The sequence below is a fragment of the Oncorhynchus kisutch genome, linkage group LG6 (assembly GCF_002021735.2).
Source record: "Oncorhynchus kisutch isolate 150728-3 linkage group LG6, Okis_V2, whole genome shotgun sequence".
Lineage (NCBI taxonomy): Eukaryota > Metazoa > Chordata > Actinopteri > Salmoniformes > Salmonidae > Oncorhynchus > Oncorhynchus kisutch.
Genome location: NC_034179.2, coordinates 25588612 through 25609659, shown reverse-complemented (window position 1 = coordinate 25609659; position 21048 = coordinate 25588612). Strand labels below are relative to the sequence as shown.

Genomic DNA, 21048 nt, shown 5'->3' with positions numbered 1-21048 from the left:
GGCCTGGAGCCCTAGACCCTGCAGACTGGAGTACAGTAGGCCTCATTTGGGATGTATAGGAGGAAAGGCGGAAAAACGTTCTTCTTACTTCCCAAGTCTGAGTGTTCTCACTTCTCATCCCATCTGAATTATGGGGAAGTGTTGGGTAACCTGCTGTTTTAATCTAGCCTTATTCAGGATGACTCGGTTCCCATTTATATTGTACAGCTGGAGAAAGTCAATGCATTTAACGCTACTCTATGACGCACAGCAGTTTTTAACCCTGGTCTGGGTGAAAAAAAACTTCTCCTTTACCTTGCTGATGTAAGGAACACATGGAATAATACAGCAAATTAGTTCAAAGCTAATGATATCAAAAGTCAGAATAGAGAACATTTGTATGCATGGTTGTTCATTTAGAGCTAATAGATTTCTGCACAATGCCCTAATGGTTGATGATTGTTCAGTGAAAGTGTAACTAGAAGGGGTTGCAGTAGGACAGCTATATGGTATATTTGTGATGGGAGCTGATTACCACAGCATGCTTTTAAGAATCCCCTGGCTCTGGTGTTGCTACAGCTCTGACTGGAGGTCTCTAATTCTACTCTGTGTGGGTAAGTAAGAGGCCCTCTGATACCATGTGACATCTTGTTTTCTTGTTTGGCTGAAAGCCTAACAGTACAAATAAACATCTAAAACATTGCATCCAGTTTCCATATTTTGTTTGTCAGTTGCACGTGACATGAAACTGCTGAGACTGCTGAGACCTTGAAGGGTTGGAAGCAGAGAGGAGAAGGTGGGGAAGGGGGGCCAGGAAATCAGCAAGATAGGAGTGACACAGAATGGGTAGATAACAGTTACTGAGTAGAGACAAAAAGGGAATGAAAGCTTAGTTGGTTTCTGGAAATAAGGTGTTAAACATGGAAACATTCCCCAGAAATTATTCGGCACATCTGGCCGAAATAGTAGCATTGACTAGTGCCTGTGAAATAAGAAAGGAGAGAAAGGTTACTGTTTACATAGACAAGCACATATACATCTAAGACCATACAAAGCAGCACAGACTCTTGACAGAGAATTGTTTAGATTTGCGTCAATATTTATACAGGGGCGGAGCCATAGGATAGGACACTTTTTGGTCTATTGGATAATAATAAAAAACGTTTTTTTTTATAGCGTTACCAACTTACTTGGCAGACACGATTATGGTAACTGAAATATTAAGTCAAGATATTATCCCTAGAATTGGTTTACTAGGATCTAGTTCTTTAAATAATGAATGACATTCTAGCTAATCAGATAGAACAAATAGAATGACAGTGTTAGGTTCTAGCAGAACAATGAGAAGACTGTTTGTTAACCAAACCCGTAAGATGTTATGCTCTACAGGTGAATTACAGGAGAAGGTGATTCACTCAATCCAGTCCCTGAGGAGAATAGATGGGAAGCAGCCACGTTGGGAAGGGCCATACCAAGTACTCCTGGTGACAGCCTTCGCAGTCAGAATAGCTGAAAGAGCTACCTGGGTTCATATCACACATTGCAAGAGGGTAAGACACACTGACACTGTCGAACAATCACAGAGTTAGGAGGAGAACCAAATTCCAATAAGGGCCGGGGGTTACCTCTCTAACGATAATTCCCTGACTCCACCCTATTCTCCCTGTGTGCGTTCATAAAGGTGAAAGTGTGGGCTGGCCTCTACCTGAGGACATGTTCTCTGGGAAAGGGTGGGGCTTTACAGGAGAGCAGATTGGTCTGAGCTGTCTTATTGTGGGAGCAAGCCTATGTAGACCAAATGGGGTCTCTGACTCCTTGGCAGTCTAGGACTATGAGCCATTATGGAAGATATCTGTGCAGGTCCACATGTAGTTCATGTAAGCAGGTCATAGCCCACACAGAGAGAGAGGGCTATATGAATCCGCTTACCCAGTATGGAAGAAGATGGAGTATAGTGAAGGTGAGGGTTTTTGACTGCAATCCGGAGCGAGAGAAGTATTGCATAAAGGTACGAATTACCGTTAAAAACGTAAAGAAGGAGGATCTAGGGTTATGGTATGTTGGGTTTGATCAGGTTTCGGTTGACACCATAGTACCCATTCCAGGTAGAAGAAGTTAGGGCAGGTGATAGCTCTATCGTCAGCCAGAATACAAGCAGAGCCCTTGACAGAGCAGATACTGACAGTGGAGTCGTCCAGAGCCAAGGGCCGGTGCGGATAGTGCAGACTAAAGATCTTAAGGAAGTGATTGAGGTGGAAACTGGTTATGAGGATTCTAACCTATGGTTAGAATGGATTCAGTATACAGCCAGATCAGTAGCGAAAGAAGAATGTTATGCCTGGGCCACAGCAAAACCTCAGTTGACAACCATTCCCTTTCCATTTGATGGAATTGATACACCCAGGGGAATGGCCTGTATGGTAAAGCTGTTCATGAAGGCAGGGAAGCCACACAATGACATTTGCATTGAACTGCATTATCTATATCCCCATGTGCCCATTACATCCAGACTTCCCCCTTTCATAGTTACAGGAGGACATTATTATTGCATGGCTCGCTACGTCACATTCTCTGCAACAGGACAAAGAATGTTACAACTGACAAGACAATGAGGGACCTGACTGACAGATGAAAAGGCCTAGAGCGGATGTCTGGTGGTTTGTGGAGGGGTGAGGCTGTGGCCTGACCCGCCTACCAATTGGACCGGTAGTTGTGCACTAGTGCAGTTAGACATGCCCTTCACACTTATCAACCATGAGGACCTAGAACCAGGTAGATGAGAGAGAAGGAGTGCTCCGTCCGGATCTTTTGACAATAGAGTTTACATAGGATAGCATTGGATATGTTACTGGCTGAAAAGGATGGTGGGTGTCATATTCGGAGCAGAATGCTGTACTTTCATCCACGATAACACAGCTCCAGACGGATCAGTGACCAAGGGCCTGGCTGGTTTAACCACATTAGCTCACGAATTGGCAGAGAACTCTGGGGTAGATGATGCTCTAACAAATTGTTTTGATAGTATGTTTGGGAAATGGAGAAATGTCATAATCACTGTGTTGTGGGCAACCTTCAGCTGTATGAGTGTTTTGGTTCTGTTTGGATGTTTGGTCCCCTGTGTGAAAGTTTGGATGAAACTGTTTTTGAGGGTTAAGACTGTATTTTTATGACGATTGTAATAAAAATCCTGACAGTAAGCGTTGCAATTGGATATAGGCATATAACAGTCATGGATGAATATCAAATGTACATACGTACATGTATTGGTTAGGATTAACTTTGGATACTATTTATGTTTCCATATAGTATATTAGGTATCAGTGTGTATTATTTAGTCATTCAGGGTGGATTGTTAATAGAATTATATGATTAGAATGATTAGAATATTACCCTCTGAAACCATATGATTGTATGAAATTGATTAGAATCATTAGACTATTTTAATGCTGTGTGTGAGTTAGTCAGCAGAAATATATTTGAGAGTGTAGTTCGTAGTCAGAATGAATGTTTTGGTGACAATATATCTAGTATCTTGATAACGGACTGTCTGAGCAAGATTCGGGGCCGACCTTGGCTGGGGCACTGAGAACTTCCCAGGGTCTCTCCCTATGTAGGCTGGGTAGCAGGACAGTGTGGGCGTATAATAACTAATGTTTTGTGTGGAAGTATGTGTGTCACTATAAAATGAAGGTCTTTGTACTGTGCACGCCAGAACGTTCCCGCGAATAAACCTTTTTGACTATTCTAGCTGGGCCTCCGTCTGTTTCATTCGACCAGGATCTTACAAATTCTGGTTTGCAGACTGAGAGTAATATAATTAAATTGGGTTATGTACCTGGAGAACATAATTCTCTTATCAGGTAAGTAAGAGGCCCTCTGATACCATGTGACATCGTGTTTTCTTGTTTGGCTGAAAGCCTAACAGTACAAATAAACATCTAAAACATTGCATCCAGTTTCCATATTTTGTTTGTCAGTTGCACGTGACATTAAACACGGTGAGCCCTTAACAATACGATAAATGCTTTTAACATCCTGCCATCTAAGATGACCTTAATGCTTGTAACAGCACACCACTGATGTGGCTCATTACCTTGAGACACTAGTCATTTCATTTCACAGGCTTAGTTTTCATCAGCTGCCTTGACTGCCTGCCCATTAACTAAATGAAGGCTTGGCTGCAAATGTCTGACTCCAAGCAAGACCTCTGGCTTGCTTAACTGGAACAGTGAGCTTCACTGACGGGGTACCACACATTCCAAATGAAAGCCTGACTCAGCCGGAAAGGGGGAAAGTGGGTGGGTGGGTGAGAGAGAGAGCGACAAAGAGAAAGGTACAAACCGAGAGAGACAGAGTCAAACAAATGGAGTGAGAAAGTGACAGAGGGGTATCTCTGCGATGACCGTGGGATTCAATTTACATACATTACCGTCACACAGCCACAGGAAATGTAATAGACATACAATAAGACCCAGCAGAGACTCCCAACCAGTGAGGTCTTAGTGAGTGTCCACATCGGTGTCCACGTCACTAAGGATCTATCATGGTCCACATACATCAACACAGTCGTGAAGAGGGCCCGACAACGCCTCTTCCCCCTCAGGATTCGGGAAATGATTTTGCATGGGCCCTCAGATCCTAAAAAAGTTCTACAGCTGCACCATTGTGAGAATCTTTACTGGTTGCATCACCGCTTGGTATGGCAACTGCTTGGCATCCGACCGTAAGGCGCTACAGAGGGTAATGCATGTGGCCCAATACATCACTGGGACAGAGCTCCCTGCCATCCAGGATCTCTATAGCTGGCGGTGTCAGAGGAAGTCCCTAAAAATTGTCAAAGACTCCAGCCACCCAAGTCAGAGACTGTTCTCTCTGCTATCGCACGGCAAGCGGTACCGATGCACCAAGTCCGGAACAAACAGGACCCTGAACAGCTTCTATCCCAAGCCACAATACTGCTAAATAGTTAGTTAAATACTCTTTGGCTCTTTTTGCACTAACTTTTTTGACTCATCACATACGCTGATGTTACTGTTTATCTGTCACTGTATTCCTAGTTACTGTATATGTACATATCGACGTCAATTACCTCGTACCCCTGCACATCGACTTGGTACTGGTACCCCGTGTATGTAGCCAAGTTACTCATTGTGCATTTATTTCACTTTAATTGTCACGTGTTATACTTTTCTATTATTTCTCCTTTTTCTTTCATTGTTGAGAAGGGCCTGTAAGTAAGCATTTCACTGCTAGTCCACCTATCATTTGATTTGATTGAAGTGGAGACATCTCTTCAAGAGGTGTGACAGTGTAGGCAGGCACTGTCTAGTCATCATGACACATCCCACCTTTACTTATACACGAGAATGACTGGAATGTCTAAAACAAATGGTTGTGGAGCAGCTAGCAGAGAGAGTAAAAACATGTAGCTCCATGCACATTATGGATCAGTTTGGTTGAACCTTTTACTGCAGTGGGCTAATTCAGGGTCACACAGTGTTTTCTTGGTAGTCTTAAACAAATCTACTTTGAAACAAAAGTATCCACCTCACACACATGGTTATAGGCTTAAAAAAAGACACCTGTACCATGTAGAGAGTTTGCATCTCAATTTTACACTTTATATACATCACAGAAGACTGAAATATAACAAAGCAGTTTGACATAGAAATGCTGGATTTTTGGCATAAAAAAAATCAAAAAAAAATGATTTATTATGAAATGATGAAACAGATGAACACATTCCACACACGAGGCCACTAGGTAATTTGACTGCAGGAAAGGGCTACTATGTCTCTAGTTAGGGATGATGATGAAATAACACTAGGGTATCTTGCATTCCTGGTACATTAGATACGATGGGACTTACCGTTATCCTGTAGTTCCTGCTTCCAAGTCTTGTCTTACTCTCCTTTTATTTTTTCTTGTGAATTGATTTTCTCCTGTTCTATCTTGCATGATGGACTACCTGTACAGATGTAGGATCTTACTTTGAGCCAGTTTGCTACAGCAGGAAAATAATCCTGTAGCTACAGGAAATTATGAATTATTATGTGGTTTATAATTTAATGGATGTTTTTGTTGGAGTTTATACATTTTTTTGTATAAACTGCTACAAGTCTGACATGTTAGAGTGGAAATTACAAACTTTAGTAGCCTTTTTCATCCTCAAATACAGTGCCAATACTGTATGTAACTTTTTGGGCGACCTGACCAAATTCACATAGAAATGTGAATTATAGATCTATCATTCTACTTGAAAGCAATCTAAGAAGTGGTAGATGTGCACTATTTCTATACTTCCGTTCTAAAGTTTTTAAGACTTTTGGGCCTTTTACTTTCGGTTTTGTTACATCAGCTTCAACAACAATATTTTTGGTTATAGAAAATATATTTCACAGTAGTGTACATGGTACAATGATTCTCTACACTATACTGTCTTATTTTGCCATATAAACTGAAATTGGACAAAGTATTAGAGTTTCAGCAACCAGCAATGGTTTCTGCATAGTGCAACTTTAAATGTCCTGCATTTCAGGAAAGTTCAACTGCAACAGGTTCATCAAATTAGACCCTACATCTGTAGCTGCCTGTACACCATTTCAGTTCCTGCACTACTTTATCTGCCAACACATGATTACTGTTACTTTAGGAGGGAGCATTGAGGCTGAATATCATATGCAGTGTAATGATGCCATCCATGTGGTGTCAGCTCAATACTGCCAAGGTGAGATTCACACTCCGATCGATGTGTTAAGCCATTCAGCTTATAGACCAGAGTCAGGGCTGATGTGCTATAAACAGACAGAAAAATAAATCCACCTCACCAAACAAGCATAAAAAGAAGAACCTAGTGAACTTCTGTATGAAGTCTATGACTACATTCGATAACACAGGGCAAATGAGGCTCAGGCAAGTTAAAATGCATCAAGACGAGGCTAACCAACATTAATACCTTATCATTGATAAAAAAAGTTGCCTGAAGGCTACACATGTTCTTCATCACATACAGTGCATTCGGAAAGTGTTCAGACCCCTTGACTTTTTCCACATGTTGTTACGTTACAGCCATATTCTAAAATGTATTAAATTAATTGTTTTCCTCGTCAATCTACAGGAACATACAGAAATACCTTATTTACATATGTATTCAGACCCTTTGCTATGATACTTTAAACTGAGCTCAGGTGCATCCTGTTTCCATTGATCATACTTGAGATGTTTCTACTTGATTGGAGTCCACCTGTGGAAAATTCAATTGATTGGACATGATTTGGAAAGGCACACACCTGTCTATATAAGGTCTCAAAGTTGACAGTGCATGTCAGAGAAAAAACCAAGCCATGAGGTCGAAGGAAGTGTCCATAAAGCTCAGGGACAGGATTGTGTCGAAGCACAGATCTGGGGAAGGGTACAAAAAATGTCTGCAGCATTGATGGTCCCCAACAAACACAGTGGCCTCCATCATTCTTAAATTGAAGAAGTTTAGAACCACCGAGACTCTACCTAGAGTTGGCCGCCCGGCTAAACTGAGCAATTGGGGGAGAAGGGCCTTGGTCAGGGAGATGACCAAGAAACCAATGGTCACACTGACAGAGCTCCAGAATTCCTCTGTGGAGATGGGAGAACATTACAGAAGGACAACCATCTGTGCAGCACTCCACCAATCAGGCCTTTACGGCAGAGTGCCAGACGGAAGCCACTCCTCAGTAAAAGGCACATGACAGCCCCACTTGGAGTTTGCTAAAAGGCACCTTAAGGACTCTCAGACCAAGAGAAACAATATTCTCTGGTCTGATGAAACCAAGGTTGAACTCTTGGCCAGATGCCAAGAGTCACGTCTGGAGGAAACCGGGCACCATCCCTACAGTGAAGCATGGTGGTGGCAGGGACTGGGATAGTAGTCAGGGTTGAGGGAAAGATGAGTGAAGCAAAGTACAAAGAGATGTTTGATGATAACCTTCTCCAGAGCGCCCAGGACTTCAGACTGGGGCGAAGGTTCACCTTCCAACACGACAACGACCCTAAGCACACAGCCAAGACAATGTATGAGTGGCTTTGGGACAAGTCTCTGTATGTCCTTGTGTGGCCCAGCCAGAGCCCGGACTTGAATCCGATCAAACATCTTTGAAAGGACCTGAAGATAGCTGTGCAGCGACACTCCCCATCCAACCTGACAGAGCTTGAGAGGATCTACAGAGAAGAATGGGAGAAAATCCCCAAATACAGGTGTGTCATACCCAAGAAGTCTCAAGGCTGAAATCGCTGCCAATGGTGCTTCAACAAAGTACTGAGTAAGGGGTCTGAATACTTATGTTGTGATATTTTTTTAATATAAATTTTTATACATTTGCAAAATAAATTATCTAAAAACCTGTTTTCACTTCGTCATTATGGGGTATTGTGTGTAGATTGATGAGGGAAAGGTTGTAATGTAACAAAATGTGTAAAAAGTCAAGTGGTACGAATGTTTCCCAAATCCACTGTATGAGCATTGCTCTTTATTATTTGTTGCCCTTTTAAGTATTCAGTGAATGGATGATGACAGACAGGTCAAATATTACAGAGCAAAATATGAGTTATTATATGTGTTATATAAAACATTTCACCCTTACTATGATTGAAATTATAACACATGTAGCTATTGCTCACTTTTTAGTTTTGATTATAGGCTGATCTTCTCAAAATTATAGCAATAACATGCATGCATATATCCTATGATTATTGACATTTTTGAAATATCTAACCACAAAAAGGCGTGTGATTTGTTGCTCATCACAAATGCACTGTCCAAATACGGAGTGGTAACTTTTCCATGGAGCGGAAGTTGTACCGTTTGCTGACGCTAGGAGCTGTCCATGGTGCTGAAGCTTCCGCGGCGTGCTAGCTGTCCTGAAGGTGCTGACAGCACAGAGAGCCAGCAATCCGCTTACTGAGCGTTACAATTAAACGGACTCTGCGTTTCAGTTGATTCTTGTCAGATCTGATCATTGCTCGACTTGCTAAATAAGTGCAAAAGCAGCACGGCTTTCTCTGTGTTTTACAGACCTCACGGACGTTTTATTATTCGTTTGCTTATTTTGCTCCGGAAAGTATTTAATGCAAGGACGTATTCTGTGATCAGAGAGGCACTTCGACTTCAGTAGACATGTGTATGAGAAGAGACTACCAATTACACGTCATCGTTACGGTGTTGGTTCTCGCTGCTGCGGTGACAAACACACATGGACAAGGTAAGAAATAGATTCAGTCCTACGTGGAGTTTTTAATGTCAGTCAGAGTAGTCTATTTGTGATCTCAGCCCGTACGGCTCCGCGTACTGTACCATGCCACACAGCTCCTGAAACCAGATCTACAAGTGTGTTTGTGCTTTCAGTAGTTATATATTTATATGCTTAAGTCCATTAAGGGTATGACTCGCTCTATTCTGCCCCTGATGTCCTCACATGCACCGTTGTCTGTCTACAATAAATAAAATTACTAAAAAGCCCAAAGCACTTGAGGGAAGCAGAAAGAAAAAGTCGCAGCCTAGCAGATCTTAGGTTACTTATATACTTTCAAGGCATTACGTAATGTTTTGCTATTTTATACTTGAATATGTTTGCATCATTGTATCAATTGAATCAAGCTAGAGCTAGTCATAATAAACTCTGGGACCAAAAGTTAAGCAAGCCCTTTAAAAATGTAATATAAACTATTAAAGATAATTACATAGACATATAATACTAAACATAAAATACACTCTCAGTTAACATAGTTAATCATCATCTTGCTTGATTCAAATAAAATGGAAAAGAGTCTCGTGAAACCCATTTTAGGAGTAAAGTACTTAACCTACTTACTATCACAACAAGTTTGTTTTGGTTTTTGGCAACTGGAATCAGAGGGTTTTCAATGCAACTGTAATGGAATGGTATATAATAGTAATGGAAATAAAGTACTGCCATTCTGATTAAGAAAACATAAATGAAAAGTCAAATTCGATCAAATAACATAACAAACAATTAGGAGTCGCCTAAAACTAAAATGAAAGCAACACTGGGGTGAGCAGCCCTTTATTATTTGTGTGTGAGAGGGTCCATGTGGCAGACAGTAACGAGAGACTAATCCTCAGGAATCGCTGAAGATTACTGACCGAACTGTTTGACATAGGTACTGCGGGAAGCGCCTCTCTACCTATTTACACAGTGCAATGGTCTTACTTAACATCAGCATTTAAATGATTGTCATTAAAGGTTTAAAAAAATAAAAAAGTACAGCTTTTTAAAAACATTTTGACAACCCTGTTTGTAAGAGTTCAAATGATATCAAACTCATATGTATCTTTTCAGTAATGAAGGCTTGGATGTCTCATGGTAGGGAGGGGTATGCTAAATGGCTCAACTTTGAGCACCTATATCTCCTGAATGTTTAGGCATACAGGCCCAAAAAGTGACTATCTTGTCGGTTCTACAATGTGCAAACATGTAGGGAAGGTTTCGTTGGAATCAAAAGGGGTGCCGAATGGAACGACCCATAAACACAGCAGCATCACTTGCTCACCACTCATCACTCCACACTACAGGGATAACAAAATGCACACAGTATTTTTAAAGCAATGTAACCTTTGGCAGTTTCCATTAGTGCATTCATGGCTGCAGCTATTCAACGAAAACAATAAGCAGACGAAATGTGCATGTTGTGTTTTCTATGTGTAAACTTGAGCAGTGCTTTTAATGCTTCAGACTTTCAAGAAGCAGAAAACCAAGCCTTGTGCATTACTTTGTATGGTTGAAGTCAGCCTGGATTCAAAGATGTGGTTAGAGACAAATAGCCTAACACCTTGAATTACAATGGTGTGATTACTGCTCAGTGATCAGCATCTATCTTAAGCTATTGTATGGTCTGACCTTTCACTTTTATTCTTTGTCTTTAAAGTGAGGGAACATGAATGCCATTCATGCTCTTTATAATACACTGGCGCGCGCGCATGCACACACATTTGTGTTTCCAACATTTTCAGAGTAATTCAAAGTGTGTTTGTAACAGTGTTCCACATTATCTGAATGTTTTACTGTAACATGTGCGGTATGGGATCTAGAAGATTGGATTTGGGGATGTTTTATGTATCCTGCAGCTCATTAAATGAATTACGAGCCCCTCCTGGTTGATGGAGATGTCCTTGACACGCCACTGTTGGTTTGAATGTTGTACTAAAGATGAAAGCCTATGATTAGAATAATGAGCTATTGAAGCCTCGTTGTGGAAGAATGGAGGATTATTACCCATGTGCTGGATGTGAGCTCAGCGGCTGCAATATGCCTGGAAACGGGTACTTATTACTCTAAAGAGTTCAAATCCATTTAGATTGTATGACAGAGGTTTTCACTGAAAGTCCATCTTTCATTTTTGGCCTTTGGGGACACAGATATCCACCCCCAGTTTTGTGGGAGCTCGATATTGAGATTGGGTGGGAGCAGCTAGTTCCACATTCAGATAGATGTACTGTAGACAACAAACAAAACCAAATGTAGAAAGCAACTGAGAAAATGAAATATTGTCAACTTCTCATCCTAATAGAAATCCAAGCTAATTTAAGTTGATGTACTTTAAAATGATAGCATGCAGTTTTGTACTCTATAGCCTCAAAACGACATAAAGCCACCATGAATATAATCACGGATAGAGCATTTTAGATAAACGGTTGACACCCGCACCTCATCTCAAAGCGAGGAGAGAAAGCTTGTCATTCATGGTGATCCACAGTAATCGTTTCCTCACAGTGTTTTTTAGGGAGGGGGAGGGGGGGGGGGGGGTGCAGCGGACGTCCCATTCAATTAAACTGCACACCCTTGAATTCTGATCATCCTGTAATTTCATAGGAGGGGATAGAAAATGTTCAACACCTGTTTTTTGAATTACTGGTGATTAACTTCATCAAGGGCTATTCAGCATCTGCACGCTGTCATAATTAGTTTCGCTTTCCTTCAGCTTGTCAATTGTAAATGAGAGTCATTATGCCAGAATGCCCCGTTTTCCGGGCTTGGCACCTGACAGAGCCATTGCCTGCCTCTCTGCCTCTCTCGGCCTCCCAGGTGGAGCATACAGCCTGGCTAAATGCTGCCGTTTTCCGGGCTTGGCACCTGACAGAGCCATTGCCTGCCTCTCTGCCTCTCTCGGCCTCCCAGGTGGAGCATACAGCCTGGCTAAATGCTGCCGTTTTCCGGGCTTGGCACCTGACAGAGCCATTGCCTGCCTCTCTGCCTCTCTCGGCCTCCCAGGTGGAGCATACAGCCTGGCTAAATGCTGCCGTTTTCAGCTCTCCATGTGCAAATGCTTTCTGCTCTCACTGTATGTCATGTGCACTCTAATGTGAGTCATCTTTTCAAATGTGGATTCAGAGGTTTATGTTTCTGTGGAAACTATTCTGTAAATATCTTGTTTACTGAATCTTTTTTTTACACTGCAATGATTCTGTCACTTGGACATTTTGTTGCTGTATTTTTTTCAGTGTAAAATGAATTCAGTTTCTCTTGTACAGATAAATAAGGGGTGGCTTTGTAGTCAAAACCTTAGCCTAGAGAGGAGCATGGATATAACGATGTGCGCTGAGAGTCGGGAAACAAGTTCAAGGAGTGAGTGTTTTAATAAATAAACACAACATAATACAAAATAAGAAGAATGAACAACGCACAGACATGACACAGGAACAGAAACAATGATGCCTGGGGAAGGAACCAAAGAGAGTGACATATACAGGGAAGGTAATCAAGGAGGTGATAGAGTCCAGGTGAGTCTGACGCGCAGGTGTGCATAATGATGGTGACAGGTGTGTGCCATAATGAGCAGCCTGGTGACCCATAGGCCGGAGATGGAGCACACATGGCAATGGAACCTTTAAAGGCTGTTTACCATTCCATCACTCTAAGTGATCCTGGGTATGGCTATTTGGTAATAGATACGGATTTGATGAGCAGGTTCTTCAGGAGGACTTAAAATCCATTTTCAGATTGTGATGGTTCCTCTCATCGTTCTTCTAGTTATCTCCAGTGGGATGAAGCACATTTCAAATCAAAATCAAATCAAATTGATTTATATAGCCCTTCGTACATCAGCTGATATCTCAAAGTGCTGTACAGAAACCCAGCCTAAAACCCCAAACAGCAAGCAATGCAGGTGTAGAAGCACGGTGGCTAGGAAAAACTCCCTAGAAAGGCCAAAATTTAGGAAGAAACCTAGAGAGGAACCAGGCTATGTGGGGTGGCCAGTCCTCTTCTGGCTGTGCCGGGTGGAGATTATAACAGAACATGGCCAAGATGTTCAAATGTTCATAAATGACCAGCATGGTTGAATAATAATAAGAACAGTTGAAACTGGAGCAGCAGCACGGTCAGGTGGACTGGGGACAGCAAGGAGTCATCATGTCAGGTAGTCCTGGGGCATGGTCCTCCCATTTAGAAGGGTTCACACCGACCGCAGCCCTTTTCACAAGTGGCGTGCGTTCAGTGGAGGAACTAAAAAATCTCTTCAGGAGCAGATGCCATCACTCACAGCCAATCATTTTATGATATATCACCCTCAACAGAGAGGACTGGGGAAAGAAGCAGTTAAGAGAGGGTCAGGGATTGAAAAGGATTAAGTGGATTCTCCCTCCCTCTCTGCCTCTCATGTCCACCTCCATTTGACATCTGACCTCCCTCAGATGCCTGCTGCTACTTTGTCAACGCAGAGCAGAATGGGCTGAGTTTCCAGCTGTTGTCCCTTAGGCCTGTTGCCTTATCGATCCTACTACCACTCTCCCACTAAAAAACAGTCAGTGTGGTGATCCCCCCCCCAGTGTTCATGCTCTGCCAGGCTGCGTACACACCTCTCTAATCAGGAGTGGCGTGTGCAGAGGAGCTGGTTCTCTGAAACGATTAAGCACAGGGACAGCTGCAGCTCTCTTCCCCCTGTTCTGAACGCCAGATCCCATCTAGAAAGCACTTCATCTGGGTCGGCACAGAGGCCCCAGCTGGGTCGGGTAGAGCCATGTGGAAGGCAGCAGGTAATAGCCTGTGTAATGTGTTTGGAGGAGTAGCTTTAGTATTCACAGCCAGCGTTGACCTCAGCCAGGCAGGGCCACCCCCACAGTAACTTCCTCTGAAAAGATGTAATTGAATTCATCAGGAAGGGTAAACATATTCTAAGTAGCAGAGTAAGATAATGATGTTGTGGATAGATCAAGGAAGGGGATAGCAGCTTTACAAGTAATTGAAAATTGGCAAAGCCAAACACAAACATTAGGATTGGTAATGTGTCTGACTTACACAACTGCTTTTTCAGACAAGCTAGCTAATGCTACTATATTCTGTGGCTGATTCAGATGGCAGATTAGCTTTTATCGACTACTAAAATTCTCACTTCAATCACTCCCCCCTCACAAAACTGATTTATATTTGAGGATAATCTATGTTATGTGATTAGGAGGCAGTTCTGCTAGTTTAGAAACACCAAATTTCACATATACACACATACATACACATGCACACACACTTGCACAGGTACACATTCAGACAACGATTGCAATCAGACAAAGCAGAATATTTGCTTTTGGTGATGTGTTTTTATAGATATTGCTGAGTACAAAACAATTCCGGGTGTTATCTCAAACTGACTGACCATTGAATAGTTTTCTTACCTGAGTAGCAGGCAGTCCTGTGGATGTCTATCCATCCAATTTTAAGAAAATAAAATGTTTTTGTTTATTTCCAACGTCACACTTCTTCTTGCCACACATCTCTTCAATGTGTTGTTTCCCCCACTGTAGATCTGCTGGTCTTTTCCATTACGGGACAGTGCCACTCCGCTCCTGCTATTTACCTCCTAGCTCTCTCCTTACCAACAGGGCTGTGATGTGGTTGTGGTTGTGAGCCTGTCATTCCTGTGTTTAGAGGTATTTAACCGTGATCCCAGATGTATGTATAATTGAGAAGTCCTCACATCTGCTGCCATGTCAGAAATATTGAACATTGTCACTCAGGGCAGCCTAGTTGTCTTTTCTTTTCCAGTCAGTCATTAGATAACAGTTCAGGAAGGAGGAAGACCCTCTGACTCATGCAGAGCGCCTCATCCACCATGCCTGTTCTGTTCTGTTCTATCAGTGCAGACTGTGCAGACTGTTCAGTGAGTGGTCCGTGATAAGGACGCACCTCTCTAGAAGTTGATTAGTTAGCAGTGGACCTTGATCCCTGTTAGGCTGTTAGACCAATCAATATAATGGCCTGTTTGGCCCAAAGCTGTCTGTCTGTGGTACTGCTGCATCCAAAACAATGCCTGGACTATTTTAGGTTGTAATGAGTCCGAAGCCCAGCTGATGACCCCTGTGTCCATCACTGTTGTTGATCAAATCAAAACATAGAGATGTATTCTGTTGATTTAGTTATTATATCATAGCTTTCATTCATTTTCATATGCATGCTTTCATCACTGGTTTGACTAATTGTTATGCCTTTCTTTTGGTTACCTAATACAAGGTTTTCGCACTCGGCACACACTCGTTGAATCAACGTTGTTTCCACGTCATTTCAATGAAATATGTGTCCAGTGGGTTCTCTCATATGGTGGATTTGGTTAAATGATGTTCTACTTGTAAATAACACCCCAATCATAAAGGATTGGTAGGCATTTCAATGGATAGTGTCTTTGGACTGTTCATAGCATTCACACTAAAACAAAACTACACACTTCCAGGACATCCACAGCCTAGATTTTTGTAGAGCAGCCACTGCAGTTGATAGGATTGCATCTATGTGGTGAGATGAGAGTCTGGTGTAGTATAGCCTTCCTGCTCAGCCAGCGCCAGCAGCTCCCTGTGCCACTGCTCTGACGAACAATGAGATGAACAGCTCTAAATGTCTATGTGCTGAACCTCCCTCTCTCTCCATTGCCAATGCTTTGGAAAACAGAGAAAGAGCTGCCTTCCTGATGTGATTATAGCGTATGTGGAATAGTATTCTTCTCTCCAGCCATGTGTATTTGTTATTTATTTATCTATCTGCTCTCCTTTGTAGGTGAATTTGATCGGCCTACTTCACTTCGACGTGGCTTTGAGTGGATGGCTCTCCAAGTTTATGTGTTTTTATTTTCTCAAGCTAAATGATTCACAGGAAGAAAATAGAGGGGAAGGAGAACGGCTTGGAGAAATTTGTTTGTTTTATTGCCTTTCACTCGTCCTTGAGCCAACGTGCTTTGGGTATTCAATGATATGTGAGTGTGTTATTTTCCTTATCTCCGCCTCCACACCCAAATAACATAGAGAAGTTAGGTTATCTGTTTGGTGTGTGTGAAGCAGGCCACTACAGACCACCACTCAGGCTACACCTTCACATTTTGTAATCATGAATCTTCATAGATCATTGGTTTTAATGTGCTTGTTTGAACAGTTATTATTAGCTGTAGACCTGGTCAATAATTCATTTAATACAATTTAGTCTGCAATGTATTTGACTATGGATTACTGAAGTGTGATTTCCTTAAGTAAAGACTAGAACATCACTGTATCCAACAAGCCTGACCATGATGGTAAATGTTGTACTCTTGCGTCTTCATTTGGTATCTGCCATATTTGATTCACTGTTTAGAAAATATTGCAATATACAGAGCAATACTGTATGTCTACACATATGCCTTTTGCAGATGATGAAAAAGTATGTGTAGGTCAGTGTGTGTGTATGTATGAACGCTGGAGGTCTGCAGCCATATAGTGCAGTGAGTGTGTGCCCCCGGGTGTTTTCTGACTGATTCTCCATGTAGCCAGGCCTATGACTGCAGCGTGTTGTCGCAGAAATCTAATCTTGTCACATCAAACAAGGCCCCAGCACAATGGAACAGACCAACGGCTCCTGGCCGACGAGCTATTCTTCTGTTCGGACCTGTCATTTGAATGGCAGATGACTCCCCGTGAGTCAGTGAGTCAGTCAGTCAGTGAGTCAGTCAGTCATAGGAGAGACACAGAGAGAACAGGGACAATCATCACACAGATGGCCTCGCCCCACCGCCTCTGGAGAGACACACGCCAGACAGCTTGTATTACAGCTTTTAGTCTGGAGAGAAATGTGGAAGCAAAATGTTTTCTTGATTGAGCATTTTGCATGTTATTTATTTATTTGACTATTTCCGAGATGAAATACACCCACTTAGTTTTTTTGCTCTGTGATTGCATATTCAGCTTGTGTTTGTCCTGTTGTGAAAAGGGAAAAACAAGTGTCAGTGAGCTTGTTATCTTCTGTCAACCCATCTCCAAGTTGTGTGCAGGTTAAGGTGTCAGTACCAATCAAATAGGGGATGGTCATCAGAGGAGCTGAGGGTTAGACCCTGTCATGGACAGTCAGATGTGGGGTCTGGATTGATGAGCTCACTGGGACATGGTCCAGATGTACCTTGGAAGTATCTGTCTAACCCTGTTTTTATCAGATATGAAGGTAAGACCCAGATGCAGACCACGTTGAATAAACAATAGTTTAATAATCCCACAGTGGCAGGCAATAGATAGGTAAAGGCAGGCAGGGATCAGTAACCAGAGGTGGGGCAACGGTACCGGACAGCAGGCAGGCTCAGGGTAAGCAGAGGTCAATAATCCAGAGGGGAAGGAGGTTGGAGGGGCAAAGGTACAGGTCAGCAGGCAGGCTCAAGGTGAGGAGCAGGCAGAGTGGTCAGACAGGTGGGCTCGGAGTCAGGACAGGCTAAGGTCAAAACCAGGAGGGCGAGAGACTGGAAAAACCAGGAGCTAAAACACTGGGTGACTTGACGAACAAGACGAACTGGCACAGACAGACAGAAAACACAGGTATAAATACATAGAGGATAATGTGGAAGATGGGCGACACCTGGAAGGGGGTGGAGACAATCACAAAGACAGGTGAAACAGATCAGGGTGGGACAGTTTTATAGTCTCTTCCATTAGACTACAGGCCTGTTACAGTAACACTCAGCAGTCAGACTGGCAGAGCACAGATAAACAGAATACTGCAATCTACTGGCCCGACACAACTGTTGCAACTTTAATGGGTACAGAGTTAATTCATTGAGATGTATCTAAACATATTATTTACAGTGATTTACATGTAGAAGAGTAATTGTATTAGAATTCGTGTGATGAAGATTAAGAGTATTATGTACATTTCTGTTGCATTGGTTAGTATTGGATTACGATATTGACTGAAAGCCCCAGAATGCTTTGCAACAAGAAGTGGAAAGAGAGAATGAGAATGCTCCAGTTATGAACACGTGTCAAGTGATTAGCCTGGTTTTTGTTAGCAACTTAGTTTATTATTTTGTATTTTTTATTAAGTGATAAAATGCAACGTGAACAAGTATTACCAAAAGAAGCTTTCATCGTATAACCGACGTCCCAAGTCATTCCTTTTAAGATGGTTATTCTATACCAAGGCTGAAAAGTTAGTTAGTTAGATTTGCGTTAAAATGTAAAGGTGATTTCTGATTGAGCCGACATGCGCAGTGTTTACCCTGAATGCAGTCTCCACGGCCTTTAATTGCCTATCGTGCTTTAAAGCAGATCTTCATCGTTACAGCCCCTTAGTCTGTGTTTGGGAGTGGTGATTAGTGAGGAAGAGGATAGAGGCTCACTCTACGAGGAACCACAACAATGGGCACTTCATTAAAATCACTGTCACTTTTTGTGTCAGTTTATTTATCATGATGAAAGGTCTATTATAGTAATTTGAAGGGAACACAGATTGCAACACTGAGCTGTTCTCTTCCCAAGATGATTTTAAGAGAACATTGTGCTGAGAAAGGAGGATAGTGGGGACTGGGGAGTATTGAGAGTTACAAGGCGAGTGTGTCTAAGGATTCTATAATAATAATATATGCCATTTAACAGATGCTTTCATACATTTTACGTGTGGGCCCTGGGAATCAAACCCACAATTCTGACATCACAAGCAATGTTCTATCAAAAACAATTTTTGCTACTGAGCAAATTTCAGGTCTGCTGAGCGCAAACTTCAACTTTGTGAAAAATCTGTGTGACTTCCAGAGTGCGTTTACTGTGAACACTGAGGCTGTACCCGCTTTAAGCTACAGTTAAAACAGTGGACAGGTAGGCTACTGTGGCTACTCGATCATAATGTAGGCCTATCAGAGTGGCCTACCATCAAAAACAATGCAGAAAATGCATCCCTTAACATTTTAACATAGAAATAGCTGCCTACAGTAACAGCCAATATGTGGTGTTCAATGTAGGCCTACATGCAGGGCTTGACATTAACCTGTTTATCCACTTGTCCTTCAGACAAGAAGGTGACTGAAAATGTTGTTGTGTTGTTTGCTGCAAGAAGCCACTTTACAAAATAAAATGCTTTATTATTCCCATACCATTATTACAGAGAATCAGACAAATGATGCTATCCTCTTCCTATTGGCTATTTAGCTAATTCAAGACTGCCTCAAAATACAACACTGCCGCTTTTCAAAGATTTCGAGAAATGTACTCGAAATGTACACAAAATGTGTTTTGTGCTCTTATAGGAAGCAATCACTCCCTTATTGCTGACTACAAATAATCTAAAACTGGGCTAATAAATCACTAACGAGCACAGGATATGAACAAAAAGTGCACATGTGGCTACATGAAGTTCTCGCTTTGATCTCAAAACAAGCGCAGCTACTCACGACCGCTCATGCTGTAAACACAGTCCAGTTAAAAGTAAATGGCACAGATCCATATATGACAATCGTCTATTTGCATTTAGGCCTACTGCCACACCGGTCTGTATAGAGTACAGGCTGTGTAGTGCGTGTCAATGCAATAGAATCCTACTCCAATGTGTTCAGCGTACAACACAATTTCTTGCATAGATCCTTTTGTTTTGGTATGTTGCAATGAAAGTGGCTTATATTGCATTGATTCGATCACAATTACCACAGTAAAGGGAAACGCTGATAGTGTTAACAGGGAAAACTCTAGAACAGTGGTCACCAACCTTTCTGAGTCAAGATCACCTTTGAGTCATAATGAGTGCTGAGATCTACCACTCATATTTTTATTAACATGACTTAAAAAAAATTAAGCTAATGCAACATTAACCAATGAAAAACAGTACCGTATCAATGAGGTTTGTGCAGTACGCTATACATTACATTATCACCACATTTGGGCTTTTCTTGAATTGCTCAGGCCACTTAAAAAATATATATATTTCAAAATTGGAGGTAGGCCATATGATGACATCGGTATTAGATCCATTGTTGTATTATTTGTGAAGCACAGCTGAGTGAGAAAACATTTATTAAAGAATTTGCTTTTAATTTAAATTTTACTGGGTCCGCTTCTCAACATCCCTCCGCTCTCCCTTTCCTCCACTGACACTGACCAAAAATGGACACTGTCTTTCAGCTGATGGCAAAACTCGAGTCGCACTGCATTATTTCTCCCTCATGCACAAATTCATATTGTTACTCCTATGAACAGAGAAAGTCAAATCTTCCTCTCTATTAAAAAAGACCCAAGCCGCTAATAATAACAACAACGCAAGCCAATAGATACACTTTCCCACTCATTCATTACTGCTGCACTGCTTGTTGTGGCGCTGAGTGGAAATTGGAAGAACACCCATTTTATAGCTTATAAATGTGTTGAATACAAAGTGTTGACAGTGCTGAGTAAGAACTTAAACATCTGGGCCCAGCGGAAGGCAGTGTTTGTACCTTCAGACACATGGAATGGTTCAAAATGGCAACATTTTTCCTGACCGGCGCGAGCAGGGCAGCTGAATCGGGTGCACCTACCGCAAACAGCCCGAGACAAAAAATAAATAAATAGGAACACAAGGCTTTATCATTTGTTTTTTTTTCCAGAAATGTTAGGTGATTGACCGGTTGGTGACCACTGCTCTAGAAAGTTGAGTGAAGTTCAATCTCATGCTTCTCTCTGAGGGCTGATATTTCTGTGAGGCAGTCCTGGAAGAGCTGTGCAAGTGTACACGTGTGCAATTTAGAGGGAACATTGGTTACAAGCACCATGCTCTACCAATTGCACCATGCAGAACCACTGCAATTCAGGACAAACTGAGCCATACAGGAGTCTCTGGT

General features: G+C 42.0%; 1 protein-coding gene across 4 annotated transcripts in view; it reads left to right on the top strand.

Annotated features, from left to right (window-relative positions):
• The first annotated feature begins 8843 nt into the window (after positions 1–8843).
• LOC109891759 (seizure protein 6 homolog) overlaps positions 8844–21048 on the top strand; it is a 234028-nt gene continuing 221823 nt past the window's right edge. For all 4 annotated transcript variants that reach the window (XM_031826470.1, XM_031826469.1, XM_031826468.1 and 1 more), the window contains exon 1: positions 8844–9212. In XM_031826470.1, coding sequence (XP_031682330.1) covers positions 9128–9212 — 85 coding nt within the window. In that variant the 5' untranslated portion in view covers positions 8844–9127. The remainder of the gene's footprint in view (positions 9213–21048) is intronic.